We start from the raw sequence: 19,596 nt of genomic DNA on the forward strand, positions 1-19,596 counted from the left end.
AAAAACATACAAATCTTTGTTTTGGAATCAATTGACCAAGCTGCATGATCTATGTGTAACTGAACATAACTGAATTATTTTCAAAGTTCTCAAACAGGGGGGGTAGGGTGACCCCAGGGACTCCCCCTATACTTTTATATAATTAGTTATATTGGCCTGAAGTAGTAAACATTTGTCTGATTCGTGTCTCATAACTTTTGTACTATAGAACACAAACTCAGTTTTCTTTCCAGGGAAACCAGTCCATTCATACTATTACATGTTTGTACCAGGTCAATTTGTACTACTAGCAGTCAACTAAAACCAATGTTAACTACCAAGTAGAACAACTGAAGTCATTGCAAACATGTACCACTGCAGACTCACCATAAAAAAATATACATTGATATATGAATTGTACTATATATGAATGTTTAATGTTGAAGCAACATTGCCACAACTTTTCATAATTACGTTTGCATTGGTTTTTGGTTAATTGCCTTCAGCACTTACAGCGCTTTGATTATTGTCAATCATTGGGTTGACCAACTGATTACCATATTTGCCTTTGTGTTACTTAGTCTTAAGAGAATTGAATACGGATCAGATATAAAATGTACAGCTTGCTTGAATTTTTGTTGGAAACCCTGGTATAGTGCAAATAAGTTGGGTAGACTGTAAGATAAATCCAGCCTGATCAAAATGTACAAACTTGAGTAGTACATATTTAAAAATTACACAGTTGTAAATATCCAGCTATGTAGAATATATATGTTTATTGATCATAACAAATAAATATAATTACAGGTGACAATGTGGGAAATGTAAGATATCCATGTGCTATTTGTGGTAATGAATTTACAGATCTTCAAGATTTCTTGATCATATGCAGAAACATCTGAAAGGTTAGTAAATGAAAGTGTTGTATGTTTGCATCTGCTCAATATGTTCTTACCAACAATCCAGAGTTTCAACATCATAAACTTTTTACATTTTGAAAAGTATTAAGTGGAATGAAACCTTTTACATTTTGAAAAGTATTAAGTGGAATGAAACTTTTACATTTTGAAAAGTATTAAGTGGAATGAAACTTTTTACATTTTGAACTTCTCCTAGAGAACCACTGAATGGAATGGAACCAAACATAGCATGAATGTTCCTTAAAAGGTGCTGACCAAGTGTTTGTCCTTTGCAGCTGGTCCCTTATCCAAGATGGGAACCAGTGAGGACTTAATTCACTTGGCACAGGACCCTATAGACAATACATACACATCTTTACTTTTAGAGAACAATTGAATGAAATGAAACCAATCTGGTATTAGTCAATAAATTATGTTAATTGTCTTCTGTGTAGGGTGTTGTGGGGAACATGAAAATACCTGGCGTCTGTCAGGTCTAATTAGCACTCTCATAGTACAATTGTTGCAAGATTTTTATAAAACTTATACTATAGGTTAATATCAGCAATACTTTGACAAGTTTTATAATGGTTCAGGATTGACTCTTTTCAAAAGAGTTATACCCCTTTGATATATGACATAAATGCAAAGCTGGGAATTGAAACTCTGTTCTTTTATTTAAATTACAATCATCATTAATTTTTGTGTTGCCTTGACGCAATCAAAAAGCAATACAGGACAGGAACGATTATTTATGTATCTTGTCTCCAATTTCAGAAATAAAGAAAGGAAAAAAGGCAGCTGCATCAACAACTTTATGTAATAAGAAAAACAGCAAGGCAACATCAACTGTAAGCAACCAATCTAATACTAAACCAGCACGGTATTGCATATTTTGCGACAAATATTGCCTTCAGCTTAGTAGGCACATACAGCTGGTACATAAAGAAGAAGACAGAGTAAAGGCAGCCCTAAAGTTTTCCCCAAGAACAAAAAATAAAATGTTTTCACAATTTAAGAAAGAGGGAATTCATTTAAACAACATTGAAAAACTTGGCAAAGATAGTCATGCAGTCCTTGAAAGGGAAAGAATTTCTCAAAAGGATTCTGTGCAGGTTATGTGTGATAACTGCAATGCCATATTAACCAAAAAAGCTATGTCAAGACACAGAGCCACATGCCAGGGAGGATCATCAAAACAGATAAATGCCATTCCAGCGCAATTTTTGAACAAAGATAATGATGTATCTGAAAGTTTTGTCAAAAACATCTTGACAAAATTCACCAAAGATGACATTGGTAAAATCTGTCAATCTGATAATTTGGGTAAAAAAAGTTGGAAGTATACTGTGGTTAAAAAATAGGACAAAAGTAGACCAATTATCCCAAGTCAGAAAGAGTGTGATGAATGACATGAGGAGGTTAGCTCACGCATATAACTTTTTTAAAGAAGAAGTCAAGAAGGATCATCCTTTACTTTTAAACACTGCTGCTGATATGTTTAATAGAATATTTTTCAAAGATCTGCAAGAGGCAGTATGTAAATATACGGAAGTAGGTGATCAATATGGGGAGACATCTTTCAAGTTAAAACATGGACTAAAATATGCATTATACTATGTTTTAAAAAAGTCAGCAGAGATTTTGAGGGCCGAACATCTCAGTAAATTTGCAGATGATAAAGCAGAGGAGGTCACAAAATTTTTGCATATTTTTGAAACCACCAAAAATTTATATTTTTCTGATGCTTTATTCAATATAAGAAAAAATCGTCAGGTTAATTTAAGGAAACCACATCGAATTCCAGATGAGGATTTATTGTTTACCATCAGACAATACACCATTGAAAGCATTAAAAAAATAGTAGAAATGTACAATGAATATAAAATCTGGACACGGTCAGACTTCGTTAAGTTGAGGAATCTTGTGGTATGTCGCTTGACAATGTTTAATGGACGGCGTGGTGGAGAAGCATGCAGACTTCTAAGATCAGAATTCAAAGATGCTGTTGAAGACAATTGGGTAAATAAAAAATGGAGGAATGATCCATATGTGCTACAACAAGAATTGAAGATTGCCTACGAGGCTGGCAAAGGGATGAATAAACTGGTACCAGTTTTGTTCACTCCAGAAACAATGGCGGCAACTGTTTTATTAGATGATGATGACCTTAGACAGCAAGGTGAAGTTTTGTCCAATAACATGTATGTGTTTGCTAACACTCAAAATTCTTTGGAATATGTAAACGGCTACACAGCTATGCAACGTGTTGCAAGTGATGCTGGTATAAGAGAAGATGAGGCAAAGAAGATCAATGCCACCTTAATTAGACATTATACCAGCACTGAAATGGCTGCAAAGGACATACCAGAGAATGAGCGCCATTATTTCTACACACATATGGGTCATTCCGAGGAAATGAACAAACAAACCTACCAAGCTCCTTTAGCTGTTATGGAGATTGTGAAAGTTGGCAAACACCTAAAAGACATAGATAATGGTAAAATATTTTGTCTTAAATTATAATATCTCATTTCTTTTTTTTAAATTAAACAGTTATACCTGTTAATTAATACTGAGCATTAATCAAAGGTATAAAATCTTATTATTCCAAAGTTCTACAACAGATTGGAAAAAAAAGGATAAAGAAATAAAATTTCATCCCTACGATGAAGCTAGTCAAATATGTTCCAGAACTTGACAAAGAATTTAGATTTAAAGAGTATGTTCGGTAAGGCCTAATATGTAGTGTTGGATAATCAGTTGAAATTATTAACCTATTATCTATTACTATCGGTTGACAGCAACCAACCAACAATCGGTTATAATTTTGAACTTCTTTTAGAGAACCACCTAGTGAAATGGAACCAAATATGGCATGAATGTTCCAAATGAGGTGCTGACCAAGTGTTGTTACTTTGTAGCTGATCCATCATCCAAGATGGCCGCCAGTGGGGGACTTAGTTTAACATAGGACCCTATGGGAAATGCATACACATGTCTTCTTTTAGAGAACCACTAAATAGAATGAAACCAAACATAGCATGAATGTTTCTTATGAGGTGCTGACTAAGTGTTGTTACTATGTAGCCGATCCATCATCCAAGAGGGCCGCCAGTTGGTGACAGTTTAACATAGGACCCTATGGGAAATAGTAATACATACAAATGTCTTCTTTTAGAGAACCACTAAATGAAATAAACCAAACATAGCATGAATGTTTCTTATGAGGTGCTGACTAAGTGTTGTTTCCATGTAGCGGATCCATCAACCAAGATGGCCGCCAGTTGGGGGACAGTTTGACATAGGACCCTATGGGAAATAAATACAAATGTCTCCTTTAAGAGAACCACTGAATGGAATCGAAGCATACATAGCAATATTAAAACAAATAAGGCCTCAAATATATTATAAGTATCTGTTATGATTTTCATCTTGTTTTATATGATTTCATATTTTTGCATGCCATGCAACAGGCCTTTTATAGTTAACTATACATGGATTTGTTTATTGTTGAAGGCCATATGGTGACATTTGAATTTTACATCATTGTCCCTTGGACTTTGGTTTAAATTTGGTATCTTTTTGTTTTCAATTACAGAACAGAATTATGATCATGATGATGTCTCTTTTTATTATCATAATTAAATTCCACAGATGAATTTAAGACATGGTATTGAATATTTTCAGCACTTGCCCTGAGACAGCATCAAGACACCAGTTCAAGTCCCTGTAAAATTTATACAGGTAAGATTTTTCTGTAATTCTCCTTTGATTTTTGTATTCAAACTCTGATGGACGGGAGTATACTAAAAAATTGAAAACAACATGTTTATTAATTTTTATGCATCCAAAGTGTGCTTTTCTGGATTTACCTTCATCAGGAAGGCTCAAAGCCAAACATTTGAAATACGAAATAAAAGCCAAATCTATCTAAGTTCAACTTTGCCTGAGGAAGTTGAAACCTTAGTTTAATAACCTTGGCTCACAGGTCATAGAATCTGTCATGTCATTGGTACATTTCTGTCTACAAGTCTTTATCTATGTGTATTTATATATGATACAGGTTCCTAATGGAGCCTCTAGTTGAAACCTTGTAAACAGTCAAGATCCCCACCCTTAGCCATATAAATTCCTGTTCATCATTTGAAGAAGAAGTGAATGCCATACGAGCAATCACTATTCGTCACTTAATCATATCAATTTACTAGACCACTATAAAAAAGAAGATGTGGTATGATTGCCAATGAGACAACTATCCACAAAACACCAAAATGACACAGACATTAACAACTATAGGTCACCTTACGGCCTTCAACAATGAGCAAAGCCTATACCGCATAGTCAGCTATAATAACCAACTTTTAATGGACTTTTCCCAATAACAGGCAACCATGGGATAATGACAAATTATTGGAGCATTGTTTGGGAGATTTGGAAACAGCAACCTGTTACAATTATTTTAAAATTGTTGTAATATTTTAATTTTTCAGCTGAAGCTGTGGACAGTATAAACAGTAGCAATACCTCCTTAGATATTCCTCAAAGTTTGGTTGATCATGTTTCAGAGTCAAGTAGGTACTACAAAAAAGATATAGAGTTGAATATATAGTGAATAATGATAAAATAAAGGAAGAACTGTAGTCTAACATTTGAATAAAGACTTTCAATGAAACAAGGAGAGTGCATGGGTATGACTTAAGGCTTGAAATGATACAGTTTATTAAACACATTGTTATGTTAATAGCTTCTTCAATAAAGTAATATTGTTTTTAGAAAAAGAATGAATACTTTGAAGGTGCTTCAGTTTGTCGATGTTAACTTTGCAACATCAAAGTCAAAATAACATTTAACGGCTTTTGGCCCATTTTGTCAGACGTTACATATGTGAAACATATCTTTGTGTCAACAGTTTATTTAGTGTACATGATAATATCAATTCACCTTATGCTTTATTTTTTTAAAGATAATACTGACTTAGAATATCACATTGAACCACATCCAGACGAAGAGCTTAATTCAGATTCAGTTTTGAACAAGAACAAAGGATGTAAAAGAAAGTTGGAGCTTGATGATTATGACCTAGTTGATATTGTAAGTATAATTGCTGTGTATATGGTCTTGCAAAGCATAAGACACCAACATTGTAATATTTAGTGAGCTATTTCAATACTTTGCCTCCACTTCTGTTACTCAGGTACTAACTGCCTAATTGATTGCATCATATTAATAATTGAATCATTCTAAAGCCTTTAATGTCTTATTTTTTTTGGAATAATTGAATTTAAGCCAGACAATTAATTTCCAACATGATTTTAATATAGGAATCATGTGATATTAATGTTCTCCACACCATGTGAGTAGTATGAGAAAGGAGTAGAAACATAGTATTCAGTTATGAGCACAATGTGATATAAACTTTCATCACATGGTATTAATGTTGTATATAAAGCCACATGATATCATGTGATATTCATGTTAAATATAAATGCTTCTTCTTCAACCTCAGAACAATATGCTCTTTGAATATATGTATCATAATCAATGTGGCAATACCATGTGTTAAAATATGATGTGGTCCATCCGTCAGTTGTCACATGAATGTTTTTTGTCGCTTCTTTCTCAGGAGCTACATTACAAGGATTTCAGTGGTTATGGGGTACTGCTCACAATTTCACTTGTTCATCCTTATTGCTACTGTACATATTTCAGAAGCAACCAGTTAAAAACAAAAAACTTACAGAACCAGAAGTTGATGGATCAAAAGACAATTCAGAGAATGAGAGTAAGTTTAGTTTTACCTTATGATAAGTAGTAAAAGGTTTTTGGGATACAAGTGCTGTCAGGCAATCTGTAGACTTTTACCATTGACTCCCTTCCAAGACTTAACCGTTTTGTTTTTACATTAAAAGGAACAACTCAGATTTTTAAATTGTCCTGTTTTAAAAAGTAAAAACAAAGTAAGAAAATGAATTTAAACAACATTCTGTATTTATGTTTAGAGTTTTGTATATTTAGAATCACGCCAAAGGGGGCATTCAAAATGATTCAGTAAACACGTGCTGGGACTATTATGCTTATAATAACCCAGACATGTGCAATAGAGCACACAACTTGTTTTCAAATGTTCACACATGTTTGAACAGAAGAATTTAGCCAAAGTTTGCAGACGAAATATTCAGAAGATTTACTGAGAAATTGATATAACTAGTGGAAATTTTGAAGTCATTTTAAGGTGGTGTTAAATTGCATGATGGTTTGATCAAAAGAGCAAAATTCTGAAGGCCAAAGGTAGAGCAAATTTAAAACTCATTAATTACATTGTTAATGTAAAAATATACACTTGTATCGGAGATTTGCTATTTTTATGTCCCATTTATGGGCATTATGTTTTCTGGTCTGCTTTCGTTCACCCATCGAATCATCCAATTTCAGGCAAAAGTTTTTGGTCAAGGTAGTTGAATTCCAATCAACTTGAAACTTATTTAACATGTTTCCTATGATATGATCATTCTTATTTTAATGACAAATTAGAGATTTTATCCCATTTTCAAGGTCCATAGAAAATGATAGTGCGGATGGGGTATTTGTGTTCTTTGTACACATTCTTGTTTTAAATTTTAGTATGAGGTGTTTCTTTTGCTTTGTGAACAAACATATGCTCTAGATTTTTTTTTTAAATTGTTGCACATGGGTATATTGACTACTGTAGAATTGTGAATTTTATCAAATTGTCATGCACTTAATATATTTCATTAACTTAAAACACTTCCAAACTCTTAAATGGTGCACATGATGTTACTAATTCCATTCATTATGACTAAAGGGTTGCATTCTGAAATTGACATATTTGACCTAGATACGACAACCTTTCATGCTGGCTGTTCTCCATCTGAAAAACCACAGTGCCAGCCGTTTGCCAAAAAAGGGAGGTGGGTCATACAAGAGCCTACACAAACGCTTTGCACTTATACTTGTTGACATACAAATTACCTTTATTGTCCTAATCAGAATCGAAATAATTAAAAATGGATATGAAGATTAAATCAAATAGGGAATACATTATAATCCAAGTCCAAATAATTATGACGCCTTGCAAGGCTATTTGATTTTTTTTCTGAGATTCTTCCCTCCTCCAGGGAGGCGCAGCCCTCAAAGTAGCTTCTGAAATGAAGTTGCCAATTGACCACCAGACATGAAAATTTAATGGCCAACTCAAAATTTTAGTGGCCAGGAATAGTTTCAGGTTGCCCTTAAACAAAACTTCTGACTGCGTGTGAAAATATGGAGATAGATAGATATGTGCCATTTTCAGTCAACGACAACAAATTGCATATAAAAATAAACTACAATTACCTGATACAATAAATCACTGACAAGATCAAGCTCAAATCTAACAGGTGCTGGAAATAAAGTATTCATTTAAAATCATATTTTAAAACCTGGTATTGATCATGACAAAATTTATCAAAATTTACAGTCACCACAGATGACACTGCCCCTGTCCCATTGTGCATAGTCCTCCGAAGAGTTTGTACCTTGGAACAGAATTAACAGAATGAACTGGCCTGCACAGTGGTTTGACTTGATTGAATGTTATAGAAATGTTTGTTTATTATTATTTTAACAAACAAAGAAAACTTCAAACACACACTGGGATGATTAAATCTAAAAATGAATTGTCCCAAGAAATCCACAATATTATGCCCGATTATATTCAGTGCATATACAATTCTAAAAAGGATATTAAATGTATCAAGCTCAAAGAACACTTTAACAAAGTAAAAAAGCTACTTTACATGTTAGGTTTACATACCATTTATTGTCATGTTTATCTCATTCTTACTATTTAAAAAAAAAGTTGAAAAGATTCCTCTGATAGAACTGAATGAAGACATCCTTTTAAAAGATGGAGAAGCAAGAAGAACAAAACTAGTGAGTATTTTAATTAGTTGTGGGTCAATTATATTTATTTAATATTTAACTAGTGGCAAATAAATCATACTCTTTCATATCAATATATATTCTATTTATGATCTCAATGAGACCATATTAGTTATAAGCTTACAAGAAATCATTATGTTGGATATTTTATGCCCTTTTTAGCTCTCCTGGCCCAAAGGGCTAAGTGAGCTTTTCCCATCAGTTTGCGTCCGGCGTCTGTCGTCATCCGTTGTCGTCCGTCGTCTGTCGTCGTTAACTTTTACAAAAATCTTCTCCTCTGAAACAACTGGGCCAAATTAGACTTTTGACCCCAATTTCACGGTCCACTGAACATAGAAAATAAAAGTTGGAGTTTCAGGTTAAAGTTTTTGGTCAAGGTAGTTTTTGATAAAATTGAAGTCCAATCAACTTGAAACTTAGTACATATGTTCCCTATAGTATAATCTTTCTAATTTTAATGCCATATTAGATTATTACCCAATTTCACGGTCCATGGAACATGGTAAAGGATAGTGTGAGTGGGGCATCTGTGTACTTTGGACACATTCTTATTGGTTATTATCTTGAATATTATTATAGATAGAGATAAACTGTAAACAGCAATAATGTTCAGCAAAGTAAGATTTACAAATAAGTCAACATGACCGAAATGGTCAGTTGACCCCTTTAGGAGTTATTGCCTTTTATAGACAATTTTTAACCATTTTTGGTAAATCTTAGTAATTTTTAAAAAAAATCTTCTCCTCTGAAACTACTGGGCCAAATTAATCCAGACTTGACAACAATCAGCTTTGGGGTTTCTAGTTTAAAAAATGTGTCACGTGACCCGGCCATCTAACCTAGATGGCCGCCACAGTTAAAAATAGAACGTAGGGGTAAAATGCAGTTTTTGGCTTATGATTCAAAAACCAAAGCATTTAGAGCAAATCTGACATGGTGGGGGGGGGGGGGGGGGGGGGGGGGGTAAAATTGTTTATCAGGTCAAGATTTATCTGCCCTGAAATTTTCAGATGAATCGGACAACCCATTGCTGGGTTGCTGCCCCTGAATTGGAAATTTTGCTGTTTTTGGTTATTATCTTGAATATTATTATAGATAGAGATAAACTGTAAACAGCAATAATGTTCAGCAAAGTAAGATTTACAAATAGGTGAACATGACCGAAATGGTCAATTGACCCCCCTAAGGAGTTATTGTCCCTTTATAGTCAATTTTTAACAATTTTCATAAAATTTGTAAATTTTTTACTAACATTTTCCACTGAAACTACTGGGCCAAGTTCATTATAGATAGAGATCATTGTAAATTGCAAGAATGTTCAGTAAAGTAAGATGTACAAACACATCACCATCACTAAAACACAATTTTATCATGAATCCATCTGCTTCCTTTCTTAAATACTCACATATACTTAGGTGAGCGACACAGGCTCTTTAGAGCCTCTAGTTCGTAAATCTTAGTAATCTTTTACAAAAATCTTCTCCTCTGAAACTACTGGGCCAAATTAATCCAAACTTGTCCACAATCATCATGGGGGTATCTAGTTTAAAAAATGTGTCCGATGACTTGACCAACCAACCAAGCTGGCCGCCATGACAGGGTAAAATTGTTTATCAGGTCAAGATCTATCTGCCCTGAAATTTTCAGATGAATCAGACAACCAGTTGTTGGGTTGCTCCCCCTGAATTGGTATTTTATGGAAATTTTACTGTTTTTAGCTCACCTGGCCCAAAGGGCCAAGTGAGCTTTTCCCTTCACTTGGCGTCCAGCGTCTATCCGTCGTCTGGCGTCGTTAACTTTTACAAAAATCTTCTCCTCTAAAACAACTGGGCCAAATTTAACTAAACTTGACCACAATCATTATTGGGGTATCTAGTTTAAAAAATGTGTTCGGTGACCCGGCCAACCAACCAAGATGGCCGCCATGGCTAAAAATAGAACATTGGGGTAAAATGCAGTTTTTGGCTTATAACTCAAAAACTAAAGCATTTAGAGCAAATCTGACATGAGGTTAAATGGTTGATCAGGTCAAGATCTATCTGTCCTGAAATTTTCAGATGAATCAGACAACCCGTTGTTGGGTTGCTGCCCCTAAATTGGTAATTTAAAGGAAATTTTACTGTTTTTTGTTATTATCTTGAATATTATTATAGATAGAGATATACTGTAAACAGCAATAATGTTCAGCAAAGTAAGATTTACAAATAAGTCAACACGACCGAAATGATCAGTTGACCCCTTTAGGAGTTATTGCCCTTTATAGTCAATTTTTAACCATTTTTCACATTTAAGTAAGAGCTACAAATAAGTCAACATGACGAAAGTGGTCAATTGACCCCTTAAGGAGTTATTCCCCTTTATAGTCAATTTTTAACAATTTTCATAAATTTTGTAAATGTTTGTAAATTTTTGTGCCCCATCTAGGATAGAAAAGGGGCATTATGTTTTCTGGTCTGTGTGTTCGTTCGTTCATCCTTCCGTCCGTTCATCCTTCCGTCTGTTCAGGTTTAAGTTTTTGTTCAAGTTAGTTTTTGATGAAGTTGATGAAGTCCAATCAACTTGAAACTCAGTACACATGTGCCCTATGATATATGATCTTTCTAATTTTAATGCCAAATTAGTGTTTTGACCCCAATTTCATGGTTTACTGAACATAGAAAATGATAGTGCAAACTTCAGGTTAAAGTTTTTGGTCAAGGTAGTTTTTGATGAAGTTGAAGTCCGATAAACTTGAAACTTAGTATACATGTTTCCTGTTATATGATTTTTTTTTTAATTTAAATGCCAAATTAGAGTTTTTATCCCAATTTCACGGTCCACTAAACACAGAAAATGATAGTGCAAGTGGGGCTTCCGTGTACTATTGACACATTCTTGTTACAAAATATTTTCCAGTCACTTTTGGGCCAAGTGCATTATAGATAGAGATAATTTTAAGTAGCAAGATTGTTCAGTAAAGTAAGATCTACAAACACATCATCAACACCAAAACACAATTTTGTCATGAATCCATCTGTGTTGTTTGTTGAATATGCACATAGCCCAAGGTGAGCGACACAGGCTCTTTAGAGCCTCTAGTTTTACTAAAGATCAAAAATGCTATCAGCAGGTTATGATGAAACTATGGTGACTTTTTTTTTATATATATTTATGAACTAAGTACCCTTTTGTTTTTTACATAATTTCTGATTATATTTTGGAAATAATATGTAAATTTATTGTTGAAAAAAAATCATTAAAAACAAAAAGACAAGCTAAAAGGACTGTATTATGCCCTAATAGCACAGATCTTTATTATTATTTTACATTAATAACTTTGTCAAAATATGTTACCTATTTCAGCTGCAGATAATGAAAAGAGAAAATGATAACAAAAATGGGAGAGATTTGGAAGGCCTCACCAGAAACAAGCTGATGGAAGATAGTAAGTAAACAATGTATTAATCAGTCTTTTAATTTTGTGATTTATTTTCATACTCCTGAGTCATGTAAACTGTTTTTAGCTCACCGTTCCAAAGGCAAGACACCACTGCGAAATAAGAACAGATTTAGAATCATCTAGAAGGGCTAGACTCAAACAACAACTGATAAAAAGACAAAAGATACAAAGGGCCAATGTAAAAGCACTAGATATAGCAGTGACTAAAATTAGCTAAAGGAGTTAATTATAACAAATAAAATTCTAACAAAAGTGAAAGGTTCCCCGTGAGCAGCATGACTGATATATTAAGCATTATTTTAAATGAAAGTGATGATAAATCTTTCCTAAAAGATTTACACATGCAAAACTCATTCAAAACAAATTTATTTAAGGTTCAATCATATGATAAGGTCTATATAGATATTTGAAAAAAACTTGTCTCTTGTTAAGTGGAAACTTATAGCTATAATAAGATGTGGTATGTGTGCCAATGAGACAACTTTTTATCCAAGTCATAATTTGTAAAAATCCATTATAGATCAAGATACAGTCCTGGCTCACGCTGAACAGGAATCTATAAAGAGTGCCAAAAATGACTAGTGTAAAACCTTTGTAAATGAAAAAAACAACTGTCTTATCTCTATATAAAAAATATTTGTAACTTTATTATGCATGACAAGTCGGTAACATTTTATGTGTAAAATTATCGTTTAGCACCTCTCCTTTTCACATAACTTCCTTGTTATAATTAACATGGTATCTTTTACTGAAAAAAAAGATAATCTCAAAGCCGTTCACATATCTGTTTTTAGTTTCAAGAAGCAACTGTGACATTGTTAACTACTTAATTACTTGCTTCTGCTTTCTTTAAAGAGAGAAACATATGGAAGCAAATGGATACTGAAAAAGTTAGACAATATTTTCAAGATTATATAACAGATTCTGCACAGAAGCCAAGTCCAGGTAAGGTGTATAGACAATATAAACTGCTTCCTGCAGTTTCCATTCCTACATTACAAAAAGTTAAGATAATATCTAGAATATATTTCAAAGGATAACTAAATTTGGGTCAGAAAAGCCCTAAATTTAAAGTCATTTGTACATGATCTTGAAACTTTAATCGAACAGTTTTCACATAAAGAAATCCCATCATTGGGACTATAATTATTGTAGACAACGATATATCTGAAAAAAGTAAAGCATTTAGAGCAAATCTAACAGGGTTCAGAAATGTTCAGCAAAGTCAGATCTTCAAAATTGTTTCAATGACCAAATTTGTCAATTGACTCCTTAATTATTTATTGCCCTTTTAATGTTTAGATTTTTCATTCTTTTTGCAAGTCTATTACTTTTTCAAAAATCTATTTCTCTGAAACTACTGGGTCAAAAACTTCCAAACTTTAATTGGATGTTCCTTATGGTGTTTTGTTTTTAAATTGTATTTGAAGGATTTGATTCATCAACCAACATACATCATCGGGCTGCAATGACTAAAAAATAGAACATAGAAGACAAAAGAAGGCCTTGGCTTTTATCTCAAAAACTTCAACAGTGAGAGCAAAAGTGAAAGGGAGTTAAAGTGATAAATGTGTCGATCATGATCTATCTGTGATGAAATTTTCAGACAAGTTTGACAGTAATCCAACAATAAGTTGTCCTTTAGTCTGAAGATTACTTGACAACGTAGATTTCACCTATTTAACAATTTCACTTATGCAGTGTGCTCTTACTGCTTAAGTTTAGATGAAAGCAAAAAACTTCATTTTTTTTTGGGTTTCAGATGCAACTGAAATTGACAATTTCAAGGCAAAATATCCTGATATAACTTGTAATGTTGACGTTATAAAGGTGAAAGTTATGAATGAAAAGAAAGAAAGAAAAAGAAAACTTGAAAGGGAGCTCAGTTATATTGATGCTGTAAGTAATAATTTTTTTTTTTTATAGTTATGCAATTTAATGAAAGTTATGCTCATTAGAAATATGTCAGATCAAGTAATCAAGTAACACTTACACTAATATATACCAAAATGAACAAAATCTGGAAATCATAATTTTCCAAATAAAAAGAAATTAGGGTGGGCAGGGATGAAAATCTATCAATTAATTTTAATTGGCCTTATGAAAGGCTTGTTTGCAATAAATTATTTTATTAAATCAATCATTTGGTCATGTATTTTATAATTCTAAGGTGCCATGGGATGGCAAGTTTCAGACCTGCCTGGAAATTGTTTTCTATTTGACAGTACAATTAAATTAAGAAATTATTTCTTCATGTTATGCTCTATGCTCATTTAAAAATGGGTATGTATTAAATTTGGCGGTATTTTACACTGAGCCTTAATATGATGAACATAGAGCACATACCTGCCAACCCTCCTGCTTAAATGCCGAAATTGGGAAATCTCCCGCTTGCTGATAGGAGAGTTGCCTATTGATGATCGGTCATAAGGAACATTAATTAATGTACATTGTATCATACTAAGTTGACCAGTTCGCAATGCCTCATTAATTATTTCTAAATGAATTGATGAATGTTTGGAAGACTGAGGTACATGTGTCCATGTTTTGAATCATTATTATTCTTTAAAAATTATACGTATGGATAGCTATTTCAGTTTTTTTCTATATAGATTTTCAACTATATATTTTATTATCATATAGCATATAAGTCGGTAAGCAATCAGTGTAAAGTTCTTTATTGCCATGTTTTAAATATATTGAATACCCCGTATGGAGGTGCTCTTAATTGCAGGATGCTATATATTATACAGATAAGAAGAAAAAATGTTCCGAATGAACAAAAAAAAGTTTCCGAATATTCCTCCATAGACCATATTTCTAACTAATAAATATGCGTGAACCCTCAGGGGTTCACACAATAAATAGCATTGAAACATATGATGTTTTAATAATATAGTGTTATTAGCTTGCTGTTTCTGTATTTGATCTGTTATAGATTCGAGGTTAGCTGTATTGGAACCAAAACTTGGAAGAGTCGAGAGCCAACACAGCTGATCCAGAATCTATAGAAAATACAGAATTTCATATCTTATTATATTTTATATCACAAATATTATTAAAGGGGCACTAGCTGACAAATTCATGTTCACCGATTTGAGTCAAATTCTCATATTTTATTATATAACAATGTAAAACATTTTTCCAAACTATCAATTTGAAAGTATAAAATAAACAATTAACAGGACATGGTTTCAATAAGATGTAGCTTCATTTCGTCTGAAATTAAGCCAAGACGCCATCTAATTAACTATGGAGTTCACCTTCTATGACCATGTATAAGGGATGTAAGCATAAACACAGATATAAATAGATTTAGCAACTCCTGCAATTGAATTTTTATAGGTCTATTAAATTTTGTATTAATGATTAAAAATGTGTGTTTATGGTCGCTTTTACCTTTATAAGAATGATTTTTTTTGGATCGATTCAGTTAATCAAATTATTTACCTTTTTTTTCACTTTCAATGTTGACATTCTTTTCCTTTAAATAACCGTACATGGACAATGCATGCGCTATTCTATCACTTTCTACGGGGTTAAATTGGAGTTCACATGAATATGAATTTAATGAGGTCAAATTATTCACTTGCAAGTATTATCAATGTTTATTAGCTTAATTTGACAAAAGGAACCATTTTAGCTAATAAAAGCAAATTATTATTTCCCTATTTCCCTTTCATTAAAGGGGCACTAGCTACGAGATATATAAAAAATCTAAAGTTTGATTTTTTTCTGTTCACTCAATAATGAAAGTGAAACAGTGAAATAACAATTCGCTTTTTGCAGCCAAAAAGGTTCAATTTTGTCAAATTACGCTAAGAAACACTGATTATTTGTAATTCACTTTCAAGTGAATGAGTCGACCTCTTTAAATCCGTATTCATGTGAACTTCAATTTAACCCCTAGCTAGAGATTGACAACGCATGTATTGTACGTGTATTGGTTATTTAAAGAAAAAGAATGTCAACAATGAAAGTGAAACTACGGTAAATCATTTTATTACTAATTCGATGCACATAAAATCATTCTTATATGGTTAAAAACAATGAAAAACATCTATTTTTAATCTATAAAATTAAATCAAACAGACCTATAAAAATCCAATTGCACGTGTTGGTTTAATCTATTCATATCTTTATTTATGTTTACATCGCTTCTATGGTCATCTGAGGTCAAATGGATAGTTAATTAGATGGCGTCTGAACTAAATACACACGAAACGAACCTATATATTATCTATCCCATGCTCTGTAAATTGTTTATTTTAGACTTTTGATAGTTTGGATAAATGTTTTATATTGTTATAAATCAAATATGAGAATTTTAATCAAATCGGTGACCATGAATTTGACAGCTAGTGCCCCTTTAATGATTGAACAAACAAAATGTCATACTTAAATTTTTTTATATATCTCGTAGCCCCTTTAAGTAGCAAAGAAGAATAAATCAGACAATTTAGCTTTTCATGCTCTTTGATAGTCTGTGTATTATGGTGAGTTATAAACGGAAATGAAAGTATGTCAAAAATTGTAAGTCGTACTTGAAAAGGCTGAGAAATATTTCCATTTTAAGACTTCCAAACTTTTTATGCCCCACTTACGATAGTAGAGGGGCATTATGATTTCTGGTCTGTGGGTCCTTTCCTCTGTCTGTTCGTTTGTTCATTTGTTCGTTCCTCTGTTCGTTCGTCTGTCTGTTTGTTCGTCCCGCTTCAGGTTAAAGTTTTAAGTCAAGGTAGTTTTTGATGAATTTGAAGTCCAATCAACTTGAAACTAAGTACACATGTTCCCTATGATATGATCTTTCTAATTTGAATGCCAAATTAAAGTTTTTATCCCAATTTCACACTCTCCTGAACATAGAAAATGTTAGTGCGAGTATGGCATCTGTGTTCTTGGGACACATTCTTGTTATTCTATGATTCAAAGTTATGAAGTACATTACAAAATGTGTTTATGTATAAATATAAGTCTTTAAGTTAAGTTAGACATAAGACAATTGAAACTGAAAGTGAACCCCAAGTATTAAGTCATGGGCCAATGCAGGTTTTTTTCAGTATTGGCCTTGTTCAAAAAAACAATATGAACTCTTGATTTATAAAGGCAGTGGAACGTCATCAGTATTGCACAGGCATTTATCTGTATTAGGGCTGATTTGCTCATGTCATTTAATAACAATATTTATTATCCTTTCATGTAAGCAGTTGAAAGATATATAATTTACTTGGAAAAGAAGGGAAATAACGAGAAAGTAAACAGTCAGTTTGTGTGCATGCATGCATAAGGCATATTTTGTTCTAATTAGCTTTGTTTACAAGGGGACATTAGGACATCATATTAGTATTTTGATATATACACAAATGAGAATGGATCAGCTTCAATTTAATATAATGTTCAACATTGATTCTGATTACAATTTTACCACTTCTCCTGAATTTATGTGTAATTTTTCGTTACATGGATCAAGCGTTGAATTTATTGTATGTAGTCTTTGCCATCCTTTCTGCAAAGTTTTTTCTCTATCGATTTATGAATTTCGAAACAGCGGTATACTGCTGTTGCCTTTATTTAGATAAATCCATGAAGTTTTGAACTAACATTACTCTCTTACACGCATGTCACCACCAATTATGTGCCAGTTATGCTCAGTTAATGATGTATCTCAAGCGTTTACAGCAGGTGTATTAATACTATGAAACAGGGCTTCCAAAAAAATATTTTAGCCAGCTGCTCATTTTTGTGTGTGTTTTCATCCCAATTTTTATGCCCTAATACTTAGTAGCAAGAGGAAACCATATAGTAATCATATGAATCATTATTGACACAAAATTGGTACATGTTTTTTTTTCAAGAACTACAATACAAGGATTTCTGAAATTGGTTTCAGGGTTTATGTAAGTCATCTATATACCCTGTGATGCTTTTTCAGATTCATCACTCAAGAACTTCCTGTTTACCTAACACTTGCATATTTTACACTATTATATATATTGTCAACTTGTGGTTGGGGTATCATCAGTGAGCAGTAGCTCGCAGTTTCACTTGTTATGTTTTCACTCCAAAGTTTAAGGACTAAAAGGGTTGATTCTAGACAAAATTTTAAAAGTGCCAATTAAATATTTTAAAGATACCTACAGTTAAAAGAAAATTTGTTGAGGAAGTAGAAAGTGATGAAGATAACGTCAAAGTTGGTAATAGTGGATTCTCAAAAGGTAAGTTCTCTGTGGAAACATTTATGTTTATAGGAATTTTTCATCTAACTTTTTTATATGAAAATGCATTTTTTTATAAAAGGTATTAGTATTTTGACTCATTTCTTATACTTGATATAAATTTATTCACTTATGAATGTTTTAATAACAAAGGGGTTGCATACTTAAAACTAACAGTAAGTGTAACATGAATAATGACCCCAATTGAAATATTGTTTGCTGCACAATATTCATATAAAAAGTGTTAAATATTCTATATTCAGTCAGGGGCATTACTTAAACAAGTAATTTTTTTTAGTTACTTATATAAGTAATTTTTGTTTTAATAGAGTTATTTTAAATATCAATAGAAGCATGGACTTATTGTAGTTTTCATGAATTTTTAACAGCATTTTGTATCATAAAATGAAGAATTTATTAGATTTAAGAGGAGAATAAAGATTAAGGGTTACTTTAAAAATAATGACAAATTATTACTTGAATAAGTTATTTTATACATCTTGAAAGAATTAGTAATAACACTTATTTAAGGAACATATGTAATTGTTTTGTGTTACAAATTATAAATAACTTCAAGTCTTAATTAATTCACAAGTTTCTATCTATTTATATATGTCTACCTGCAAGATTTTTTGAGTAAAACGATATTTTAATAGTCCTGAGTGACCAAAGAAGGAAATATAGAATGTGTGCTAGTGATTAATAAATCTAATGAGTGCTAATGAAATATGATATTTGAGCAAATCCCTGCTTTTCTATTGAAAAAATAAATGCATTCTAATTTTTTTAGCACGTCAGTACTCAAGATGGAGTGATGAAGAAACAATATGTGTACAGGAGTATTTTAAAGATTACATCACTGAAAAGTGTGAAAAGCCATATCCTGGTATGTCATATTTCAATAATATTCACAATGTCATACTTCATGCAACAACCCCTAGATCATTAAAAGATCTTGATTTGAGATATTACAATGTACTAACAAATTTCAACAATGATTATTAAAGTGACCAGGAAAGTGGATACCTTATTTAACTGCTTCAACAGTTTTCCACCCAGATTCTTTACTGAGAGATTTCACACATGTTGAAGTTGTGCATTTCCTATTGGGTGCTATTAT

At 32.4% G+C, this 19,596-nt stretch overlaps 1 protein-coding gene across 1 annotated transcript; it reads left to right on the forward strand.

Moving 5' to 3' along the window:
* Positions 1-2,168: 2,168 nt before the first annotated feature.
* Positions 2,169-19,362, forward strand: LOC139506005 (uncharacterized; the record flags this gene model as incomplete). The annotated part of the gene is made up of 11 exons (XM_071295311.1): positions 2,169-3,378; positions 4,569-4,625; positions 5,372-5,452; positions 5,845-5,972; positions 6,591-6,663; positions 8,740-8,813; positions 12,165-12,246; positions 13,117-13,206; positions 14,024-14,160; positions 18,392-18,476; positions 19,267-19,362. Coding segments are annotated over exons 1-11 (2,113 nt in total), but the record flags the coding sequence as incomplete, so codon positions are not given.
* Between the last annotated feature and the right edge of the window lie 234 nt (positions 19,363-19,596).

The sequence above is a fragment of the Mytilus edulis genome, unplaced genomic scaffold (genome assembly GCF_963676685.1).
Source record: "Mytilus edulis unplaced genomic scaffold, xbMytEdul2.2 SCAFFOLD_1939, whole genome shotgun sequence".
NCBI classification, from domain to species: Eukaryota; Metazoa; Mollusca; class Bivalvia; order Mytilida; family Mytilidae; genus Mytilus; species Mytilus edulis.